This window comes from Desmodus rotundus, chromosome 13, assembly GCF_022682495.2.
Source record: "Desmodus rotundus isolate HL8 chromosome 13, HLdesRot8A.1, whole genome shotgun sequence".
Classification (NCBI taxonomy): Eukaryota; Metazoa; Chordata; class Mammalia; order Chiroptera; family Phyllostomidae; genus Desmodus; species Desmodus rotundus.
This window is the reverse complement of record NC_071399.1, coordinates 84,777,485-84,800,450: the sequence shown is the minus strand read 5'-3', so window position 1 is coordinate 84,800,450 and position 22,966 is coordinate 84,777,485. Positions and strand designations below refer to the sequence as shown.

The 22,966-nt window shown below is 36.7% G+C and overlaps 1 protein-coding gene across 2 annotated transcripts in view; it reads right to left on the bottom strand.

The window, feature by feature from the left end:
* Window positions 1–7,194: 7,194 nt before the first annotated feature.
* Window positions 7,195–22,966, bottom strand: part of GPC5 (glypican 5) — a 1,144,217-nt gene continuing 1,128,445 nt past the window's right edge. For both annotated transcript variants that reach the window (XM_024567049.3, XM_045201452.2), the window contains one exon: window positions 7,195–8,382. In XM_024567049.3, coding sequence (XP_024422817.1) covers window positions 8,225–8,382 — 158 coding nt within the window. In that variant the 3' untranslated portion in view covers window positions 7,195–8,224. The remainder of the gene's footprint in view (window positions 8,383–22,966) is intronic.

The following is a 22,966-nucleotide window of genomic DNA, read 5'->3' as shown; positions in this document are numbered from 1 at the left end:
GAGACTAAGGTAGACTGAATAAAAGTATTTCTTATGATGTCTATACAGAGGAAGGGCCAAGTAAATACTAGTCCAGATTGTTAACTTTTCTTTTCTAAGACATACAAAATGCTGGACTGTTTCACTATCCCTTAAATTTATATAAAATAACTCAGAGATTCAAATTATGACTTCATTTAAATGATCCCAACATGAGATGTGACTGAAGATGTGTGATATTTTAAAATACACACATTCATTTGCATATTATCTTTTAAGTGGTCTTAGAAAATAGACGTGCTTTCTAAAAATTGTACCAATAAGTAAAACTTTGTAGGTTTTACTCAGAGAAAACTCTTCAGTAGCAAATTCTAAGTCACGTTAAAAAAAAAAAAAAACCCTCATGGTTTTTATATGACTAAAGCCCATCCTTGATGGTGAGGAAGGTCAAATGAGATACTCCATATCATTTGAAAGAGCTTTGTAAATTATAAAGAGCTATACAAATGTAAAATTTTGCAGAGTAAAGAATAAATATCCTCATTAGGATTATTAAAAATTATGCCTCTGGCAATTAAAAATATTCAGAAAACTTCCCAGTGTTTTGAGTCTGGTAGTGTCATAATGAAATATGTAGTCCCCACAGTGACTACCTGGAGGTGACAACATCTACTCGAGTATATCAACTTTAGTTGGTAAAATATATTCATTTATATGAATTTTCTTTTAACTTAATTGAATTTATTAGGATGTCATTCTATGATAAATCACTTGTATATGTGTTCTGTGTGTTCACCACCCAAAGCCAAGTCTCCTCTTGTCTCCATTTATACCCCATTTACCCTTTTCTACCACCCCCGCTCCCTTTCTGTCTGGTAATCACCATATTGTTCTCTGTGTTTATGAGTTTTTTTTCTTACTCCTTTTACATTTTTCCATCCAGCCGCCCAAGCCTCCATCCCTCGGACAGTTGTCGGTGGGTTCTCAGTATCTCTGTGTCTGTTTCTATTTTGTTTGTTTATTTTGTTCATTAGATTCCACATGTAAGTGAATCTGGCTTATTTCACTTAGTATAATACTTTCCAGATCCATCCATGCTGTCACAAAAAGTTAAGATTTCCTTCTGTTTTACAGCCAAGTAGTATTCCATTGTGTAAATGTACCACAGCATTTTTCCTGTTCATCTATTGATGTGCACTTAGGCTGCTTCCAAACCATGTCTATTTAAATAATGCTACAATGAACATAAGGATGCATGTATTCTTTCCAATCAGTGTTTTGGGTTTATTTTTAACTTTTTGAGGTAACTCTATACTGCTTTCCACAGAGGCTGTGCCAATCTGCATTCCCACTACAGTGCATGAAAGTTCTCTTTTCTCCACATCCTCGTCAGCACCTGTGGTTGATTTATTGATGGTAGCCATTCTGACCAGTGTGAAGTGGTATCTCATTGTGGTTTTAATTTGCATCTCTCTGATGGCTAGTGAGGTTGAGCATCCTTTTATATGTCTATGGGCCATATGTATGCCCTCTTTAGAGAAGTATCTACTCACATCCATTGCCCATTTCTTAATTAGATTGTTTTTTTAGTGATGAGTTGTGCAAGTTCTTTTTAAATTTTGGGAATTAACCTCTTATCATGAGTTGTGCAAGTTCTTTTTAAATTTTGGGAATTAACCCCTTATCAGATTATCATTGGAGAATAGGTTCTCCCACTCAGTGAAAAGTTTGTCTTTTCATTTTGTTGATGGTTTCCTTTGCTGTGCAAAACTTTTTAGTTTGACATGTTTGTTTTTTTTTCCTTTTGCACAAAGAGACATAGAAAAAATATTGCTTGCTATGCTAAATATCTGAGATTTTACTGCCTATGTTGTCTTCTAGGATTATATGGCTTTGAGTCTTACATGAAAGTTTTTAATACATTTTTGAATTTATTCTTATGTAGGCTTTAAGAATGTGGTCTAATTTCATTTTATTTTTTGTGAGTATCTGCCCCATTTTTCTGATACCATTTATCAAATAGACTATCTTTACCCTATTGTATGTTCTTGTTTCCTTTGTCAAATATTAATTGACCATAAAAGTGTGAGTATATTTCTGGGTGCTGTACTCTGTTCCATTAATCTATATGTCTGTTTTATGCCAGTACCATGCTGTTTTAATTACTATGCCTTATAGTATAGTTTAATATCAGGTAGTGTGATTCCTCCAATTTTATTTTTCTCTCAAGATTGCTGTGGAAAGTTTAGGTTTCTCTATACACAATATTATGTCATCTGCAAATAATAACAGTTTTACTTTTTTTCTTTTCAGTTTAGATGCCTTTTATTTCTTCTTGTCTAATTGCTGTGGCCAGGACTTCCAGTGCTATGTTGAATAAGAGTGCTGAAAGCAGACATCCTGTCTTCTTCCTGATCTTAAGGGAGACACTTTTAGAGTTTGCCCATTGAGTATGATATTTGCTTTCAGCTTGTCATATATGATCTTTATTATGTTGAATTATGTCCCCTCTGTTCCCACTTTGCTGACAGTTTTTATCATAATAAGTACTGGATTTTATCAGATGCTTTTTGTTCATCTATTGATATAATTATGTGGTTTTTATTCTTCATTTTGTTGATGTGTGGTGTAGTACATTTATTGATTTGCAGATTTTGTACCAACCTTCCATCCCAGGAATAATCCCACTTGATCATGGTGTATGATCTTTTTAATGTATTGCTGGATCCAGTTTGCTAATATTTTGTTGTGGATTTTAGCATCTATGTTCACCAGGGATATTGGCATATAATTTTCTTTCTATGTAGATTCCTTATCTGTTTTTACATTTAGAATAATACTGGCCTGTAAAAAGAGATTGGAAGTCATCCCTACTCTTGAATTTTTTGGAATAGTTTGAATAGGATGGGTGTTAGTTCTCTTCTTCCTGGTACAGCTTTGGAAGATTATGTATCCTAGGAATTTATCCATTTCTGATAATGGATAAATTCTGATTGTCTAATTTGTTGGCATATAGTTATTCATAACATTTTCTTAAAATCCTTTATATTTCTGTGGAGTCAGTTGTTCATTCTGATTTTATTTATTTCCATTCTCTCTTTTTTCTTAGTCAGACTGATTAAAGGTTTGTCAATCTTGTTTATCTTTTCAAAGTACCAGCTCTTGATTTCATTGCTCTTTTGTATCATTATTTTTTACTCTGTTTCATTTATTTCTGCTCTGCTCTTTATTATTTCTCTTCTTCTATTCACTGTAGGCTTTGTTTGTTTTTCTTTTTCTAGTTCCTTTACATGTAAAGTTACATTGTTTATTTGAGATTTTTCTTGCTCTTGAGATAGATCTGTAATGCTATGAATTTCCCTCTTAAGACTACTTTTGCTGTGTCTCATAGATTTTGGTTGCTGTGTTCTCGTTTCATTTGTTTCAAGGTATCATTTGATTTCTCCCTTGATCTTATTGTTAACCCATTCATTGCTTAATAACATATTATTTGCTTCCATGCTTTTTGTGCTTTTTAGTTTTCTTCTTGTGATTAGCTTCTAGTCATAACATTATGACCAGAGCAATACATGATATGATTTCAATCTTCTTACATTTATTGAGACTTAGTTTGTGTCCTAACATAGTCTACTCTAGAAAATGTTTCATGTGCACTTAAAAAGAATATATATTCTTCTGCTTTGCTGTGAAGTTCTCTGGATATATCAATTAATCTCATCTAGTGTGCCTTTTTAAGCTGCTGTTTTCTTATTCATTTTCTGTCTGGAAGATCTATCAATTGATGTCAATGGTTTTGAAATCTTCTACTATGACTGTATTACTATTAACCTCTCCCTTTATATCCATTAAGATTTGCTTTACATGTTTAGGTGCTCCTATGTTGGATGTAGAAATGTTTACAAGGGTTCATGTTGTCCCAAAGATCCCTTAACTATCCTCATTTTTTTGAAATTCTTTTTTCATTCTGCTGCTATGATTGGGTGTTTTCTGCTACAAATCACCAATTCAGTCGTGTGCTTCATCCCACCTACTGTTTGTTCCTTCTAACATATTCTTTATCTCAGATATCGTATTCTGCATTTCTAACTGATTCTGTATTTTATGATCTTTATGTCCTTTGTAGGCTTGCTATCTGTTGATGTTCTCACTAAGATCCTTGAGCACCCTTACAACCATTTTTTGAACTCTATCTGATAAATTGCTTTTCTCCATTTCATTTGGCTCTTTCCTGCAGATTTCTCTCCCTTTTTTATTCATTTGGGACATGTTTTCTTGTCTCTCCAGTTTGGCTGACTCAGTGTGTTTATTTCTATGTATTAGGCAGATTTGCTCTTATTCCCACTGTTGGTAAAGTGGCCTAATGGAGTTGGTGTCCTGTAGGACCCAGTGGCACAGTCTCCTTGATCACCTAAGCTGGGTGCTCCAGGAATGTCCCTTATGTGGGTTATGTGGGCTCTCCTGTTGTAATTGAGGGTGATGGCTATTGATCCATTTGTTTGTGGGGTCGATCCTCAGGCTGGCTGACTGTGAGAATCAAATCCAACCACATGTATGAGCTGCTATGCAGATGCTGACCATATGAAGCAGAATTTGCCTTGGCAAGTTCTGGTGCCTGCCAAGATCTCCCTTTGGATATGCTGTTCATGAAGCTTATTGGATCCTGTTTGGATTATGTCCAAAGTTGATCACTGCATGTGTTGGTTCCGGGGCCTCTTGGGAGGTACTCTGGTGTAGTCCAATATCAAATGCTGCCTAGACAACATGTTTAAAGGTACAAAGTGATCCACAGTTTGTGGTTCCCTGTGCTGGGACTGGGGGTGTGCACGAATGACCAAGGTCTGCACCAAGGCTGGCTTTAACCAGCACCATTTCCAGGGGCAGGTCAGAAAAAGTCTCAAAGTACCTTGAGATCAGCCTCCACCTGCCTCTGCCTGCCAGCTGCCTGATAGGCTGTCACTGAAAGAGCCTCTGGCAATACTCAAGTTCCATGAGGTAGGATCTCAGTGAGTCCCCAGGTAGGGAAGGGTGAGTGGTGTTCATCAGATTGATGCAGGTTCAAACTCAGTGCCAGTGCTTGGTCTGAGGCCACTCAGCAAATATCCCAAGGTATACCATGTCTAGCTGTCACCTGCTGGGTTCCCCCAGAACTTTGTGGTGCCGCAGGGTCCCAGGTAGTCCTCTGGGTGAGGTCAGCAGAGTTCATCAGGCTCAAATAGACTAGGATTTGGCCACAAATGGTCCTCCAAAGGAGGACTCTGTACCAGTTGGGCATGCAAGGGAAAAATGTCCCCTATCCTATAGCCACACTACTTAATCTGTCCAAGATTTCACCAGGAGCCTGAGATTAAAAGGACAGGGTCATGGGGAATTGGGATGATCAAGCTAGTAGACCTCTCATGAGTGGAAGGTGCTGGTCAGGTTTGGGGGAAGGTGGGCAGCGTGGCCTCTGCCTTAGAGCCACACAACTCAGTCTGTCCCAAATTCTGCTAAGATCTGGGCAGTGTGGGGCCACCGGGGGTTGAGAAGATGGAGTCATGTAGAACCCTAAGGGTGGAGCTAGAGGATCACTCATGAAGGGGAGGTGCCAGGTGACAGGAGTGTGGGGGGGATGGCCCCTACTCCAAAGTCACACCACTAAGTCACTGACACTCCTAAGTCTGCCATGACCTCCACACCCTGGCCCAGGCAGCTGACAACTCAGCAGGGCATGCGCTCCACAGGATAGGGTGACAGAGAGTCCATAGGGTGGGGCTCTCCCATTTTCCTGTGTGGAAGGGAGTGGTTCACCTAAGAAAGATGGCATCTGTGGTGAGGGACAGTGACTCAGCACAGAAGTCCTGGTGACTCCCCTCACACCTCTCCCCAAAGCCACGAACCCCAGTCTCTTCTCCCCCAACCTCAATTCATATCTGCCCTCCTTCCATAGGAGTCCAGGGTGAGTGGCTGCCAATGGGAAAATGTGCATTGGCCATTTGGGAAGGCGCTTGTGTGTCTAGCGGATGCCTGTCTCTCCCTGGCAGACAGAGTCCTTGCTGATTTTTACAGCCAGGTCTTATGTTGGCACCTTTCTCCTAGCTCTGTTGCTCTGGGCTGGGAAACCCAGTATGAAGTTGAGACCCCACGTTTCTCAGGGGCAACCTCTGCAATCTGAGATACCCCTCCAGAATCTCAGCTACCACCAGTGGGAGCAGGGTCACCCTTTTTTGCACCTCTGCCTCTTCCTACCAGTCTTGGTGTGGATTCTTCTGTGAATCCTTGGTTATAAGACTTCTCTATTCAGCTAGTCTTCAGTTGGTTATTCAGGTTGGTTGTTCTATATTTTAGCTGTAATTCCAGTTTGGTCCTGGGAGGAGGTGAATGTAACATCCATCTAGTTCATGGCCATTTGGACCTCCCCATTCACACTGTTTGCTTTGTTACTACTCTTTAATTCATTTCCTGCCATGTCTAAAATTAATTCCTGTCAAATAATTTTATCGAGAACAATCTTAGACGAATTTGGAAGACAAACCAACTGAAGGGCATGGTTTAGTAATCCAAGTTTGGCTCAGAAGTTTTGTTATAGCAAACCAATTCTACAACTTGGGCTGAAGTACAGCGAAAGGGTATTTCTCGTTTCAGAGTCATTTAAATAATTAGCTGAGGTTGAAATAATAATTAAAAAATATATGTTAAAGTTATAATTTATAGGAGTTATGGTAGAGCAAATGAGTTGTAAACCAAGTAGATCATGGAATAAATATTACATTCTGGAACAGAAAACTAGAAAAATGACATTCAAAACTGACAGAGAGAATAACACTTCCAGTTCTGAAACACGTCTGAACAGATAATAAAATCTGACTTGACTGTTTGACACATGGTGGTTCAAATTGACCAGTGCCAGATCATTTGGTTAATTGAGTCTCTAAGAAAGAATACGGTTTGATCATATACTGTTTCCTGATTCGGAGAGAATGGTTTCACCTTACAAATATTGGCTGTCAGTGGGGTCCTTGCCAACTCTTTCTCAGAGGTCATTTCAAATTATTTTAATGTTTAATTTTATTTTATAGGTTCAGCACTTCTCTTTTCTATTCTGTCACTTTGTGTTAATGATATATATATATATATTTTGTGCTATCAACTGGATGTAATACTTCTCGAATGAAAGCTGACTTATCTCTTCCCTCTTAAGTGCAGTAAAAGACATATCCTAATCAGTGTCTGCCGAGGCCTCTTATCATAGCTGGGAAATCAGGACCTGTGGGCTAGCAGCTCTGCTAATGTGCAAAGAGGAAAAGAGCTAAAACATTTTATGTATTAGTACATGTCTTTAGATATTCAGAGGAACCATTAAAACGTATAGTTAATTGTTTGTTCAATATCAAGACTTAAAAAGAAATAGCAAATAATATTTTGAAAATGGATAGATATATTATTTTGCCAGAAGGAAATGATCAATATTCTTTAGATTTTTCCACCAGACAATTAATGGCTTTATTAGAGATATTCCTAGAGCAGGCATGGGCTTTGCAACATAGCTAAATCCATTACAGCATCAGAGAGGCAGGATCAGAGCCACAATACCAAAGATTGCATTTTTAATATAATGGAATACAGATCAGGCACTACCCACATACTCAGCTTTAAGGTCTGGCAGTGGCTAAGTTACAGTGAATAGGGATTATCAATCTTCTTCAGTGAATTACATGAAATGCTCCTCAGCAATCTACTCTATGACATATAGGCGTTCAGTAATTTCTTTCTATAGCTTGCAAAAATGGAAGAATTTCTTGAAAATGCATGCATACTACTTGCCATTTTTTACTTTGATCCATTTAATGGAATCCTAATTCCAGTATTTTAACAAACACTCTGTACTGATTTCATGGTCCTGCAAATACACCTTCAATTTAAAATATTTTTGTTTTAGAAAGGAAGGGGTTTGGAACCTAGGATCGTTAAATTACAAATGTACTAAATCCTTCTTAATCATAGTCAGTTCCGTATTTGCTGGTTTAATATGTTAGAATTTAAGAAGGTTTAAGTTAGATTCAAAGCAAGCAGGTTTTCAGACAGTCTATCCTTTAAATGTTGATTTTTAGATATTTTGTGAACCTTCCAATTGTTTTTTTAAGAGGTTAGTGATACACACGTTTCATAAATATAACGGTTACATTAAAAAAGGTCTCTTATTCCAATCAGATGAGGAGGGGAGAAATCAGACTTCAGTAAGACATAGATATCAGGGAGGAGAGTGCAGTTACCAAAGCCCAGGGAGCAACATCACCGCACCCATCAGAGGAAATGCCATTGACTCCGCTGCCGCTGTACATCCTCCTCCCGTTGTGTCTAAGGGATTACCACCGTCTGTTTGATGGATTTGCTTTACATCACTGAGGTTCATCTCATCTGGCATCCCTGCAGAGGCAAGTAAGAAAACAGAGGATGATGCATAACCACCTTTGCCGTATGTCTAGAACAGCTCTTAAAGCCAAGTGTGGACACCAGTGGTTTTTTCACAGTATTCTCTGCGTTCACTTAACTCCAAATGATGAATGTGATCCAGGTACTTCTGCTTTCCTTAGATTGGAGAGTCCAGGCCCTTGAGTGGGAGTTCTCAGAAATACAAGAGCAAAGTGAAATGCTTTTTTTCTCCAAGCTTCTTAAAGCATCTGCAGTATTTCCCTAATGTCATTGAGTGGTATAAAAGTAAAGAAACTTAATTAAAATGTCATGAGCACCGGCATCATTGTTTGTCCCGGAGATATAACAATTGTAGTAATTATGTGAGACCTTTCTCTTGAAAATAAAACAATGTAAGGATAAATAATTAAATAGGGCTTTTTTTTTTTTACAGGATCCTTACTGGAAATATATCAAAGAATAATAACTAATAGTAAATGATATCTTTCATATGCACATACAACTTTGGGGGTGGAAGTGTAGACATCTGTCAATAGATCAAAGAATTTGTTAATAAGGTGACTTGGAGATCAAAGTCAGATGTGAAGTGTTTGATTAAAAAAAAAAAAGTGGGCAATATTCACCAAGATCTAATCATCCTGTTTTTGACTTCTCTGTGTTATGTAACTGGACAAGCTGAGACAGAGACCAGCCCCCAAATTACTGGGGATGAAATAATTATTTTCTTTAAACAGTTAACTATAATATACCTAAGGAATTACTAACTTACCACTTATTATCTAGTGACACCCATGTTCTGAGACCATGTGACTCTGAATTACCTCATGGCATGCCACTATCAGTCAGGGTTAAGTTTAAATTCGATGTTGCTACAGCCACAAATATTGACATTGTAATTATGGTGACAGTGAAAAAAAAACTTCATGTAAGGGAAAGTAAATATTTATGTAATTAGGTCAATACATATATATAATTCAGAAGATAAGCCCTGTGGCATTCTGAGCATTAAAACCAAGTGCGGCTCTACTGATCTGCCATATTGATTTCACAGTCTGAGTTCTTGTGTTATTATTCACTGTTTGGGCACTTGTTTTGCCCTTCTGTATCATTAGGCAATATGAATAAACTAGTGATTCATTTTTATAGGGACTGGAGTAGAGCGTAAATATTTTAGTCATAGTTTTCATTTCTTGTTATGGTAGAGCTTAACAAGGAGTTACAAGGACTCTAGGCAATTAAACATTTTTTCCATGATTACTACACACATTTGAGCTTTAAGGGATTTACTTTTCCTTTTTTAAAGCACTGTAAAGGGCTGCCTGGATTGTATTCATGAATCAATTTGTTAACACCTTTCTGATCTGGTATTTTTCTCATTCATTCATGTGCCAGGCGCTGGCCTGGGTGATATCAGCGTGAGTAATAACCTGTAAGTAGTAAGATGTTAAATCTTATGCCTGCAAGTCAGGCAATGCCAGGAACGATATCCCATCTTCCATCTGATGTCATTTTAACACCTGAGGGAGAGATGTTACTAATAAACAAATATAATAGTGCTAAGGAGGATGGTCTCTGAGGTAAGATCTGCATGAAAACCACTGACGATCCCTTCAAGAACCTGAAGTAAGGGCTACGGTTTTGAATCAAATCACAACCTGGCCTTGACATCTGTTAAATATTAGTGTGCTGGCAAGGTGAGCCCCACAATTATTTGAGGCAAGTTTGTTTTCTTAAAGAAATTTAATTAACTAAGTTTGTAAATTATACCAAACCTTCACAAAAGACTCAAAAAGGAAAAATTAGTTTCAGAATGTATTCAATTAACAAATTAAGCAAAAACAAATGAATCTAGGAAAAATCTTTTCTGTGCATAATAGCCAATCAATTCGCATTTCTGCCCGTGGTGGTAGGGGAAAATAGCCACATCATTGCAAAGTTAATGTGATATTAAATCTTGGGTACATGCCCGATGGCTGGTGAGATGAGGTATATAAAAGGAACGCAACTTGGGGAGGGAAGCCTCCAGAAGGAAGTGTCGATATGGATTCATTTACCTGGCAATACCTACCGGGCACTGGCTACAATGCTAATACTGTCCTAAGGACTTCACAAACATGAACTTGTTTAATTCTCACAACAGTTCCCTGTAGTAGGCATGGGAGGTAAGTAACATGTGAACAGGGGAGGTAGGCATCAACTCCAGTCTGGACCCAGCCCGTGTTGTGGTCACCTGCTGTGCTGACTCCAAGCCCTTGGCTGGACACCAAGAAGTCAGTATTTCATCTGGGAGCAAAGAAGGGCAATTATGTTTACCCGGAGAGTTTCACTAGGAGAATGTTTTCCTCCTTCCTTGATCTGGAATGGCTGATTATGTGCTAGTTTTGTGTATTAAAGCAACTGGAAGGATTCAAGGTTGGAATTCCTGTGGGTGAGGAAAGGGTGATGAGTCAATATGGCTTGATGATTTGGAGAGAATCAAAGCTGCTTTTGTCATGGATGTACTGGCCTTTCCCTTGAGGCAGGGAGTGTGGGTATTTCTTCCTGGCTGTCTAAATAAATATTTCAAGAATTATTAGTTTCACTAAACAACAAAGACTATGTTTAAAGATAATTTGTTCTCTATATTTTTAATCCTCTCCTGGGGATATGTTTGTTGATTTGAGAGAGAGAGAGAGAGAGACTGAGAGAGAGCAAGAAACTTTGATGTGAGAGAGAAACATTGATCGACTGTGTCCTGTTCATGCCTGGACCTGTGATAGAACCTGCAGCATAGGTTGAGCCCTGACGGGGCATCACACCAACAACGCTTTGGTGCACGGGACGATGCTCCAGCCAACTGAGCCACCCAGCCAGGGCTGTTTTCTGTTTTTAATAAGGAAAATTGCATGGGCAAGTGCTTGTTAATTTGGTCACTCATTCATAAAATTTACCCACTTGTGGCCCTGTCAGGTACTGTGCTGGAGACTAAATATATACTGTGCACTAAGAGGCTTTTTTTTTTTCATGTTTAAAAAAAAACCCAAACAAAGAAAAAACAAACCAAAAATACCTACCAGATGTCTTTTCCACCAATGGTGAAAGTAGATAGATTTAAATAGAGTAGATTTAAATGTTGGGAGCTGGACTAAAGGTCATTATTGGAATTCAATAAAGTCAAAATAATTTACCTCTAAAATTATTGTTTTCAAGGTAGCTACAATCTTGATACCACAAAAAACGGCTATTGTGTGTTTTCAGTGAACCCCATTGAATAGATACATTGAATAATGACCATCATTCTCACAACAGTAGGATGTGTTATGAACAATTACTTTTCCTCATGCTACAGATTAGAAGCAGGTGCAGAGAAATAATTTACTCTTCAGCCGTGGCTGAATCTCAGGTACATCCTGTCAGATGTGGTTCTGAGTCCAGAATCATGCTTATTGCCACCACACAATCAAAACATTAAATTTGCAGTCAAACTCTGCTCTGCCACAGAGTGGCTAGAAGACTTTGGACATGACCCCCGTTATACAGAACTTTAAAATGAGAGCATTTTCAGTAAGAAAAGGGTCCGTGAAAACACAGTCCTGGCTAATTGCTTAAAGAAATATTTGAAAATCAGCTGGATTTTTATTTCACAGAATCTCTAAAGGAAGTGACTATGGTACCAAAGGTTTAAGTATAAATAAGGAGGAGGCAAACAAAATATATCAGCTGATAGTTTTATTTATGTTTAGGTGGAGGAAAGCATATTGGTTTTTTTTAGGCAGAATCTATAAAACATGATTAGTAGTTTTAACTTCATAAAAAATAACTTCTGCATAACATGGAACATCATTTAAAAACGTAATGGAATAAATCAAAAAAATGGAGAAAATAATGCAGTGTAATTGCAGCTAAACAACAGTGTCTTTAACCTAGAAAGAGTAATCATAATCCGTATGTAAGTGATACGTCCTGATAGAAAAATTGTGAAAGGAAATAAATGAAGAAATTTAAGGAAGTGTATGTAAAAATCGAAAGCCTTCTTTACTGGAAAGCTAATAAATACAATCTTTCACATGATGAACTGGCAATTATTTCATGTCCTGTTGGCAGAGGTGGGGCAGAGAGCAGGTGATGGCTAGTCCTGGGAAGGAGAGAAAGCCCTTTTTAAGGAAGTTGGCCAAAATATATTAAAACTGTTTAAAATGTATCTTTACCTAGACCCAAGAATTATAATTTTATAAAGCGATAATATGGGATGAAGAAAACGGGCACATATGTATTCACAAAACATTAACCTGTGCATTGTTAGTAAAAAATCCTAGCCATTAAATGTCCATTAGTACGGAATTAAGCACATCCATTTTTTAATTTATTTCTAAAAATAGATTTACTTGGCAGGGAAACCTAGGCAGGAGTCTGTAAACCATTTTTTAGAAAATTTATTGGTGTGACACTGGTTAATACAATCACATAGGTTCAGGCGTACAATGCTGTTGTTGTACAGTACAATACAACAATCACCTGAATGTTGTATTGTGTGTTCACCACTCCCGAATCAACTCTCCTTCCATCTCCACTTTTCCTTCATTTACCTGCTTCTAGGCCCCCCAGCCCCTACCCTCTGCTAATCACCACACTGTGGCCCCTCTGGGAGCTTTGCTTTCTTCTTAATCCCTTCCCCTTCTTCGGCCAGCCCCCCACTGACTGCTTTGCCTGTTCTCAGTATTTATGTGTCTGTTTCCCCTTTTTCCACATCCTTGCCAACACTTGTTTGTTGATTTATTGATGACAGCCATTCTGACAGGTGTGAGGTGATATCTCATTGTGGTTTTAATTTTAATTTTTTTAAATTTATTTTTATTGCTTTTCAAGTACAGTTGTCTCCATTTTCCCCATCCCCTCCTCTCTGCTCCACCCTCCCCCACCCTCAACCCCACCCCGCTTTCGATTCATCCATGGGTCCTTTACACGTTTCTTGATGACCCTTCCCTTTCTTTCTCCCATTACTCCCGCTCCCCTCTGCTTATGTTGACATTTATTCATATGTCCATTGGTTTTCTGTATGTCCTCTTTAGAGAAGTTTCTATTCAGGTCCTTTGCCCATTTTTTAATTGGATGTTTGTTCTTTTGGTGTTGAGTTGTATAAGATCTTTATAAATTTTGGAAATTAATCCCTTATCAGATGGGTCATTAGCAAATACATCCTCCCATTTAATGTGTTGTCTTTCAATTTTGTTTATGGTTTTCTTTGCATTCATTTATTTGAAAAATTCAAAAAGGAGACATTTAATTGGAATGCAAAAATGTATTTTAATATATATATATATATATATATATATATTTTCACATGACCTTCCATGTTCTTTGAACTATGATAATATGTGGTTGCCTTTCTTTGATGGTAGGGAATCTCTCATTAATTTCTGTATCCACGTAGTTAGCATTTAGTGATAATTAGGTGAATGAACAAATTGATTTTTAATCAAGGACAGATAATTACAAAATTATAAAAATATTTCTCCAATTCAGTTATTTCTCCTTTTTTGCATCCCCAGCTTTATTGAGATATAATCGACTTACAACATAGTATAATTTTAAGGTGTACAACATAATTTTAATATACACATATGTGACAAAATGATTACCACACTTCCAGGTAACAGCTCCATTATGTCACAAAATTACAACTTTTTTTTTGTGGTGAGAAGATTTAAGATCAAATCTCTTAGTGGCTTTCAAATATATAATACAACATTAACTATAACCACCCTGATGTAGAGTAAGTCCTCAGAATTTATATATCGGATAACCAGAAGGTTACAGTCTCTGACCACCATCGCTCCATCCACCCAGCCCTCCAGCCCCTGGTAACCACCACTCCACTCTGCTTGTTTGGAATTTTTAGATTCCATGTATAAGTGAGTTCATATAACAGTTGTCTTTTGCTGTTTGATTTATTTGTCTCATCATAATGTTCTCAAAGTTCATCCAAGTTCTTACAAATAGCAGAACTTTCTTCTTTCTCATGGCTGAACAATATTCCATTGTGTGTGTGTGTGTGTGTGTGTGTGTGCGTGTCCCATCTTTTTAAATCCATTTCTACTTTTATGGACTCTGAGGCTGTTCCCGTATAGTGGCTGTTGTGAATAGTGCTGCAGTGTGCAGGCGTGTCTTGGGGATCGTGTTCTCACTTCCACTGGCCACGCACCCAGCAGAGAGACTGCTGGACTGATTATCAGGTAGTTCTACTTTCACTTTCTTAAGGAATCACCGTACTGTTTTCCACAGTGGCTGTACAAATTCACATTCCCACCATCAGTGCAAAGAAAGCTTCCCTTTTCTCTACATCCTCACGACACTTGCTGCTATTTGTCTTTTTGATAGCAGACATTCTAAAATGTGCTATCTCATTGCGGTTTTGGTTTGCACTTTCCTGATGATTAGTGATATCCAGCACATTTTCATGCACCTTTTGGCCATTTGCATGTCTACCTTGGAAAAATGTCTATTTCCTCAAATTCAGTTTCTTTTAATATAAGGATGCAAATATATTTCAGTAACAAAGAATATAGAATGAAAAATTAGGCTTAGATGTGAACTTAAAATTTTGCACCTAAGAAGGAAAGCCATGGATATAATGGAAAAGAGCCCTATGAGAAAATTAACTTGGCAAGTACTTGCTGATTAAAGTTGCTATGAATCTTGTTATATTAAATAAATACCATTACTCTTGGTCACTATTTTCTGGACTAATGATGATAATTTATATCAAAATCAGCCATATGTATATTGGCTAGACATTAGGGATTCTAATATATCTTAAATTTCCTAGTATAGCTACAACAGTTTGCCACTTTTTTTAGTGGTCATCTAATTCAATTGGATCCTATCACCTAGGAAATATGATTGATAGGTACACCCAGGCTATTGAGTCTCTGAGTCCAGGGTATCCACTGAAGGATATTATTTCTAAGTGTTCGACAGACTTCTTATAACCTGATAACAAGACCAGAGTGACTGTATGGTTGGAAAGACAAGGTCCCTGATAGTTCTATAGCCTCAGGAACACCCGAACTGAAAGCAAACCCTTAATTTTCTACTTGACTTTTACAGAGTCTGCCTAATCAGTGGGGCTGTTCTAATGGCAGCCTCTCCCTGTGGAACGGGGAGGTGGGATTTAGTTATAGCCAGTTTGGTTGACTTTTTACAGCAATGCAGAGTCTTTTTCAAGAAATGATGTTAAGAGTAATGAAGTAATTTTAGTTGGTATTACATTAAACAATGGTTAAATTTAATTGAGAATTATGACTACTAACCAAAGCTGACATTAACACAGTATAATTTACTGTGATATTTTAATTCTGGGTAATGCTGGGGATCATTATCATTTCTTTGTTATTGCATCAAATGAATTATCAGAGAGTATCCAATAATTAATGATAAATGGATTTGGGGGATACTGAGTTTTTGCACAGAGAGAATATTGTTTAGATTTTTTTTGTCGGTTCCTGGTGCTCTATTTTATAACATAATGGTCATCCAGGTCTTTTCCCTCTTTTGGTTTATTAATTTTTGAAGACTTCAGAAAGAAAAAATATATTTCATATTATTTCATATTGAAAAATCTGAATTATTTTAAGCAATTTTATAGTATTTCTTGTGGTTTTTGACCCATTATTGCTATGTTTCTTCTACAATTAATTTTGAAATAGAAACTTTAAATGATTTTTTTCACCATTGTAATTATTACCAAATATTTAAAGTATATTTATTAAATATACTATAGTCCAAGTTATCTAATATAGTCCTTAGTTATAAGAATTTACAGGTAATTTAGAACAATTCTAACTAATGATTCTAAGAACCTGTAAAACTGATCAGATAATGCTAGAAATCACAAGATTTTTTTATATCTAATTTAGTTCATGATAATATGGGCTTAAAAACTATAAAAAATAAAATAATAAAATTGTACCTATAACTAGACACATGGAAGGATGTTATCAAAGACAAAGAGAAAAAAATTTAAAGCATCCAGGGAAGGGACAGATGTCCTTAACAGAAGAAAATATTAATTTTCAAGAACAATAATAGAACGAAAATAATAACAATTTATTCTGAACTTGAAAGAAAGAATTCTATACAAAGTCAAACTATGTGGAAAACAATAGGTATAAATAAAAGTATTCTAACAAAGAGCCAGTGTTTTTAACATTCTCAAACAACCCTAAAAGAATTTTAATAATGAATATAAGTAAAGTGCAAGAAAATAAGACCAAACAAAGGAGCCAGATGAATGTTATAATAGTGATCAAAGCAATTAGCAAATATTTAGGTTACTGTATTCATGTGTGGATTGAAAAAACAATAACATAATGATTAATTTAGGGAGTTAAAATAAAATATAATTAAAATACTCAAAAATAATTGAGTATTTTACTCAAAATAATAACATCCTGAGTACTTGTATTGGGAAGAAGTGATGAATATTAACTTTATGTTTTGTCAAGATACCAGTTATTTAAAAATATTAAAAATTCTGGGCTACACATTCAAGGAATTAATATGGAATATATATACTCCTAATCTACTGAGGTAAAGGGGCTTAATGAAAACTAATAAAAATGAGGAAAGAACCAATGTACAAACAGAAATGCCTGGTAAAGATAAAGCACAGTGTCAGATGTTAGATCATTTTGCAAATAATGGAATAATCGCTAAAGAAAATGAATTAAATCAAATTAATAAACAGTCGCTCAGTTTGGATTTTTAAAAACTTCTAGCAGTACACCAAAATACAAAGATACAAAAAGGTGAGACACATTTGAAAAAATGTATTCCAGGCAAATAATAGCCAAAAGAAAGCTGATGTCATCATATCAATGAGAGATAAAATAGGCTTTAGGCATTAAAAAGGATAAAGGAGGTCATTATATAACAGAAGTATTTTAACACCTCTATATAACAATTCTGAGCATTATTTACCTTTGACATGTTTTCAAATAAAGAAATATTAATAAAGATAGTTATTGGGTAAAATAAATTAAAATGTACACATCCAAACTCAGTGGGGAATTCCTCCCCAGCCCCCCGACTGTCTTAGTAATTGCTAGCTCAAGCAGATACAAGGGAGTGAAGATGTGGAGGACTTGGTAGCCAGAGCCTTTGGGGGAAGGAAAGGAGAACTCCATTGCCTCCTGCCTGACTAGTACACTCCTTGCATCTCCTTGACCTACCTCTCCCACTCCTTGATGTGGAAAGAGAGCATATTGGTCTGGTTAGTAAGTTGGAAGAAAAGAACCAACATATGGAGCTTTTGGATTTCTCATCTTCTTTTTTAAAAAATTAAATTAAAAAAAAATTTTAATTGTATTTTCCCATCACCATTTAGTCCCCTTATACCCTCTCCCCTAGCAATCACCACACTGTTGTCTGTGTCCATGAGTCCTTTTTCCTTTTTGCTCCATCCCTCCACCATTTCGTATCCCTCCCTCCCTTAGCTGTCATCCTGCTCTCTATCTGTGAGTCTGTCTCTATGTTCCTTGTTAGTTCAGTTTGTTCATTAGATTCCACATATGAGTGAGATCATATGGTACGAGTGCACACCGGAGGTCTGAATGGTACATTGTTTTGCCTCTGCACTGCCTAATCCAGGGTGAGTTTGCTGTATAATCTTGTAAACTCGCTCAGTGTGCCATAAAAATAGGATTTCTGTAATTTGGGCCCTTTAAATATTTTCTTTTACTTAGACTTTTAGCTGGGCCTATAATGCACATATTTGAGATTCTGGATTGGCATTGGTTAAATAGATGACATTTTCTCTGCCTAGTTTTTGCTAAAAATTAGTGGCAGCAAGTTAGATGTGAACACTGATGAGGAGACAACTGTTCTCCCAAGGAGATATGAGAATTAACTTCCGGCAAATTTCGCCTGTTTTACTTCAGTAAGTGAAGAATATTAAGTAGCTAATCCTTAGAGCCTAAAAATTGTCAAAATGTCTATGAATGCTGTGCAAGAGAGATTGTGAAGCATATTACATTTATTAAATAGGAATGAATTATCTTGGCTTGCATATCCAATTCATCATGTGTGTTTTTAATTAATATATTTAACTTGATAGTTCAAGCTCTAAATATTATGTCTGTTATTTTTTAAGGGAAGTTCTGTTGGCTCAAGGGATATCTAAATAAAACATAGAGCAATAATCATTGCCATCATCCCTGAGAATATCAACGATGTACTTGAAAATGTACGAAACCCAGCTGACAGGACGACGAGTACTCAGGTTGTGGGACGGCTCTCTGTTTGCCCTCATGGTGTTCTCAGTTGGAGATTTGTATTCAGATGGGACCAGGAAACATTTCTACATGTATTATTTGCTGTACTTTGGGTTGACAAGACATTATGAAAATAACAGGTGCATGTGTGAGCAGAGAACACTCTTGTATCGAAAGCAGGGGAATTATGCGGATGTTAAAAATTAGAGGATCCCCTTCTCTGACCCAGTATGGAAATTCTCCCATTCTTGCATTCCATCTCCTGGAATAAATAATATCCATACTCATTCTCTTTCAAACCTACAATCTGTTGTAGCCCCCAGTATCTAATTCTACATTACATATGATAATAAAATGCACAGTTTTCTGTCTACTATATGTTTTCTGGCATAAACCTAACAACAATGTCAGTTCCTTCTGTCCTTGACCCTATCCATTTTCCATAGACACTGCTGTGCTTTTATCCTAGGTATGTGTAGGTTTTCCTCTTGTCATCATCATCCAGTTTGACAATTAAAAATAAATTTATATTTTATATATATATATGCCTTTGATACTTATATTTGGGTCCATATGTTAATCTCATTCACTTAATTTTAAGCCCCTCGAAGTCATGATTATATTTATGTTTTTTATTCCTTGTGTTTATAGTATTCTATGTTTTGTAGAAACTTTACGGATATATGATTTACTGGAAATAAGTTGGATATGTAAGTAAGCCTTTACACATTTCTTTTTAAATTCATTCAAATTGGAACTACACAGATGCCTAGAATTCTTGCCAGAAGGCAATGGTGTTCAGTAGAAAGAGCTGGGACCAGCCCCAGAAACCTTAGAAAATTCATCCGTTCATTGAGATTCAGTTTCTTCATCTGTAACGTTTGCATGACAGTAAGGCTTTCTCCCAGGATAGATGTGAAAATTAAGTGAAATCATAAATAGGAAAAATACTTTGTGCTTTTATTTTACATAGACAGGTATGTGGTTATTATTTGAATGTTAGTGGTGGAGGTGGGTAAAGTTAGTTAAACAGCAAAATTTCCTTAGATAGTAGCTGATAGAGCCAGAAGAAGGATGTTAATTTCTTAAATCCTGGTCAGGGCCTGGCAAGGGGACTTGACAACTTATAACAAATTACCTGAATATTAAATAAGCTAGTCAGATGTTGTGCCACATAAAACAGAGCCCAGTAAGTTAGAGAGAATCATGTCTTTCATAAAAGAACTGTTATCATAAAGATATCTCAACTGCATTGTATATATATGTATATATAAATAACATATGCATATATGTATATACAATACATAATACTTAAATTTCAAGTTTAGCAAAGATATTCTTTACATGTAGGATAAGCCCCTATGTTGCTGACACTTAATAAATGCTGAATAAATTTCTACAAATCCCTGGCCATAAAAGAGTTTAGCCATACACAAAAAACAAATGTTCAATACCACACACCAGAACTCCACATTTCCCTGTAAAAGATAGCTGCTTGCCTTTTCCCAGAGATTTTTTAAATACATCAGTTTTTTAGAGCCACTTTTGGTTTACGACAAAATTGAGAGGGTGAGAGAGAGATTTCCCATATACTCCCTGCCCCCATAAGTTCATAGCTAGAGATTTCCCATATACCCTCCTCTCCTCATTCATTTATAGTCTCCCCATTATTAACATCACTCACCAGAACAGTAACCTTTCTTTTTCTCCTTCCTTCCTCTTCCTTCCTCTTCCTTCCTCTTCCTTCCTCTTCCTTCCTCTTCCTTCCCCTTCCTTCCCCTTCCTTCCCCTTCCTTCCCCTTCCTTCCCCTTCCTTCCCCTTCCTTCCCCTTCCTTCCCCTTCCTTCCCCTTCCTTCCCCTTCCTTCCCCTTCCTTCCCTTCCCTTCCCTTCCCTTCCCTTCCCTTCCCTTCCCTTTCCTTTCCTTTCCTTTCCTTTCCTTTCGTCTTTCTAACCAAGGAAGAATCTACACTGACCCATCACAGTTACCCAAAGCCCATAGTTGACCTTAGGATCCATTCTAGGTGTTGTACATTCTGTGCTTCTGGACAATGTATAAGGATATATATCCATCATTATAATACACAGAGAAGGTTTACTGTTCCCAAATCTTCCAAATTCTGCTTATTCATCTCTATTATCCACACCACTAGCAACCATTTCCATGGTTTTGCCTTTTCCAGAGTATCATATACTTGGAATCATACAGTCTGTAGCCTTCTTTAGACTGGATTCTTTTCACCTAGTAACATGCGTTTTTATCCACAGTTTATCCATTCAGCTACTGAAGAATATCTTGGATGTTCTGGCCATTATAATTAAAGCTGCTATAAAGATTTGTATGCAGATTTATGTATGGGCATGTCTTTAACTCTTTGGGGTAAATACCAAGGAGCATGACTACTGGATCATATGGTGAGAATATGCTTAGTTTGCTACGAAACCGCCAAAGTGTCTTCCAAAGTGGCTGTACCACTTTGTATTCCTACCAGCAATGTATGAAAGTTCCTGTAGCACCTCACCAACATTGGCTGTTGTCCGTGGTCCTTATGTGGGCCTTTCTAATGTCTGTGTGGTGGTGTCTCATTGTTGTTTTAATTCCAATTTCCTCAATGATATATGATGTGGAGCATCTTTTCATATACTTATTTGTCATCTGTGTTATCTTCTTCGGTGAGGGGTCTGTTAAGATCTTTTAAGTTTTTCACAAACTATAGAAACGATCCCTGAAAGTATAGTTTTAAGATCTTTTAAGTTTTTTAATCAAGTGGCTTGTTTTGCTTATTGTTGAGTTTTCAGTGTTCTTTGTATATTTTGGATAGCTGTTCTTTACCAGATGAGGCTTTTGAAGTATTTGCTCTCAGTCAGTGCTTTATCTTTTCATTCTCTTGGTATTGTCTTTTGCAGAGGAGGATTTTTTATTTATTCACTTTTTAATCACAATGCTGTACATTAGATCTCTAGAACTTATTCATCTTCTAACTGCAACAAAGGTTTAATTTTAATGAAGCCTAGCCTATCAATTGTTTCTTCCCTAGGTTTTGTCCCTGGTGTCATGTCTAAAAAGGCATTACTCCCAGATAATTTCTTTTTTAGGAAAAATAAATTTTCCTGCAAGTTTCCCATGGAACTCTGCTTCCTGACTTTTAGGAGTGTGTGGAACCTTTGGGTAAAGAGAAATCTGTTGTTTCAAGGGTATTCTGATGTAAAAAAAATGAATAAATAAAGGTTTTCTCAATGATAGGCATTATTCTGAGAAAATGTCACTTTCCACACAGAGTCAGGTAAGACAAAATTATTTCCAAATGCAAAGTTCAGAGAGAATGTTTCCAGGGAGGAGGTGGTGCTGGAGGATGTCCCACAGTAGAACATGAGGGAATGGGGCTGGCGGAAAATGGTTCTCTGTGAGCCCTTCGACACAGTCTTACAATGTCACTCTACCTCTGAATACGTGGCTGAATGTGGGCCACATAGTTCTAACTCTAACAATTAACATGAAGAAAGTGGGAACGGTGACAGTGAGAACATTTAAAAAAAGTTATAAGATGGATATACTTTCTGTTTCTAAATAATAACCTAGTGTACGGACTTCCTCAAAAACATTGTTCACTTCTGTTTTCTACAATTTACTTGGATATGGGGAGCAACATGGAAGCAGCTTGTGCAGATGAAACTTGCAGAAGTTATCTAAATATTAGTTAAACCAAATTTATTGTGTGATGACTGTCACTTACCACCAGATGGTACACATTATGTGCATGATAAAGGTCTGTCATAACAGTCTCACTAATATTAGCCTGTTTACGGAATACTAAAGCTGTGACACCAACTGACAAGTTCTGAGCTGCTGCTCTTCTATTCTCAAGTTGCTCTGTAGTGCAAACTCAGAGCAGGGCAGGGGAAACAAGCTAGGATCTTGAAAACAATTACAGCAATGGGATTCAATTACAGTAAAGACAACAATAAATCCTACACTCAACACCAAATGTGTCCCCCAACAACGTCTGGACTTTATTAAATTATTACCCTGGAATAGCAGCTGTCTTTCCATGCAGTGTGATTTCTCAATCTTGTGTGTGTAACTTACAGCCAATTTTAAATGGAAAAAAAAATTTTCTACCTCCAGTTTAGAAAACTGAATTTAATTAGAATGTTAGTTAAATATGTTTCAGTTCACAACTACATAGAAACTCTTTATGATATAAAGCTAAAAATAGTTATCAAATAATGATGAAATTAGCAATTATACAGTATCACTAAATTGATGTGATAAACGACTTCGTCCTCTCCTTTAATCCTTTCTATTCCATGAATACATATAGATGATGT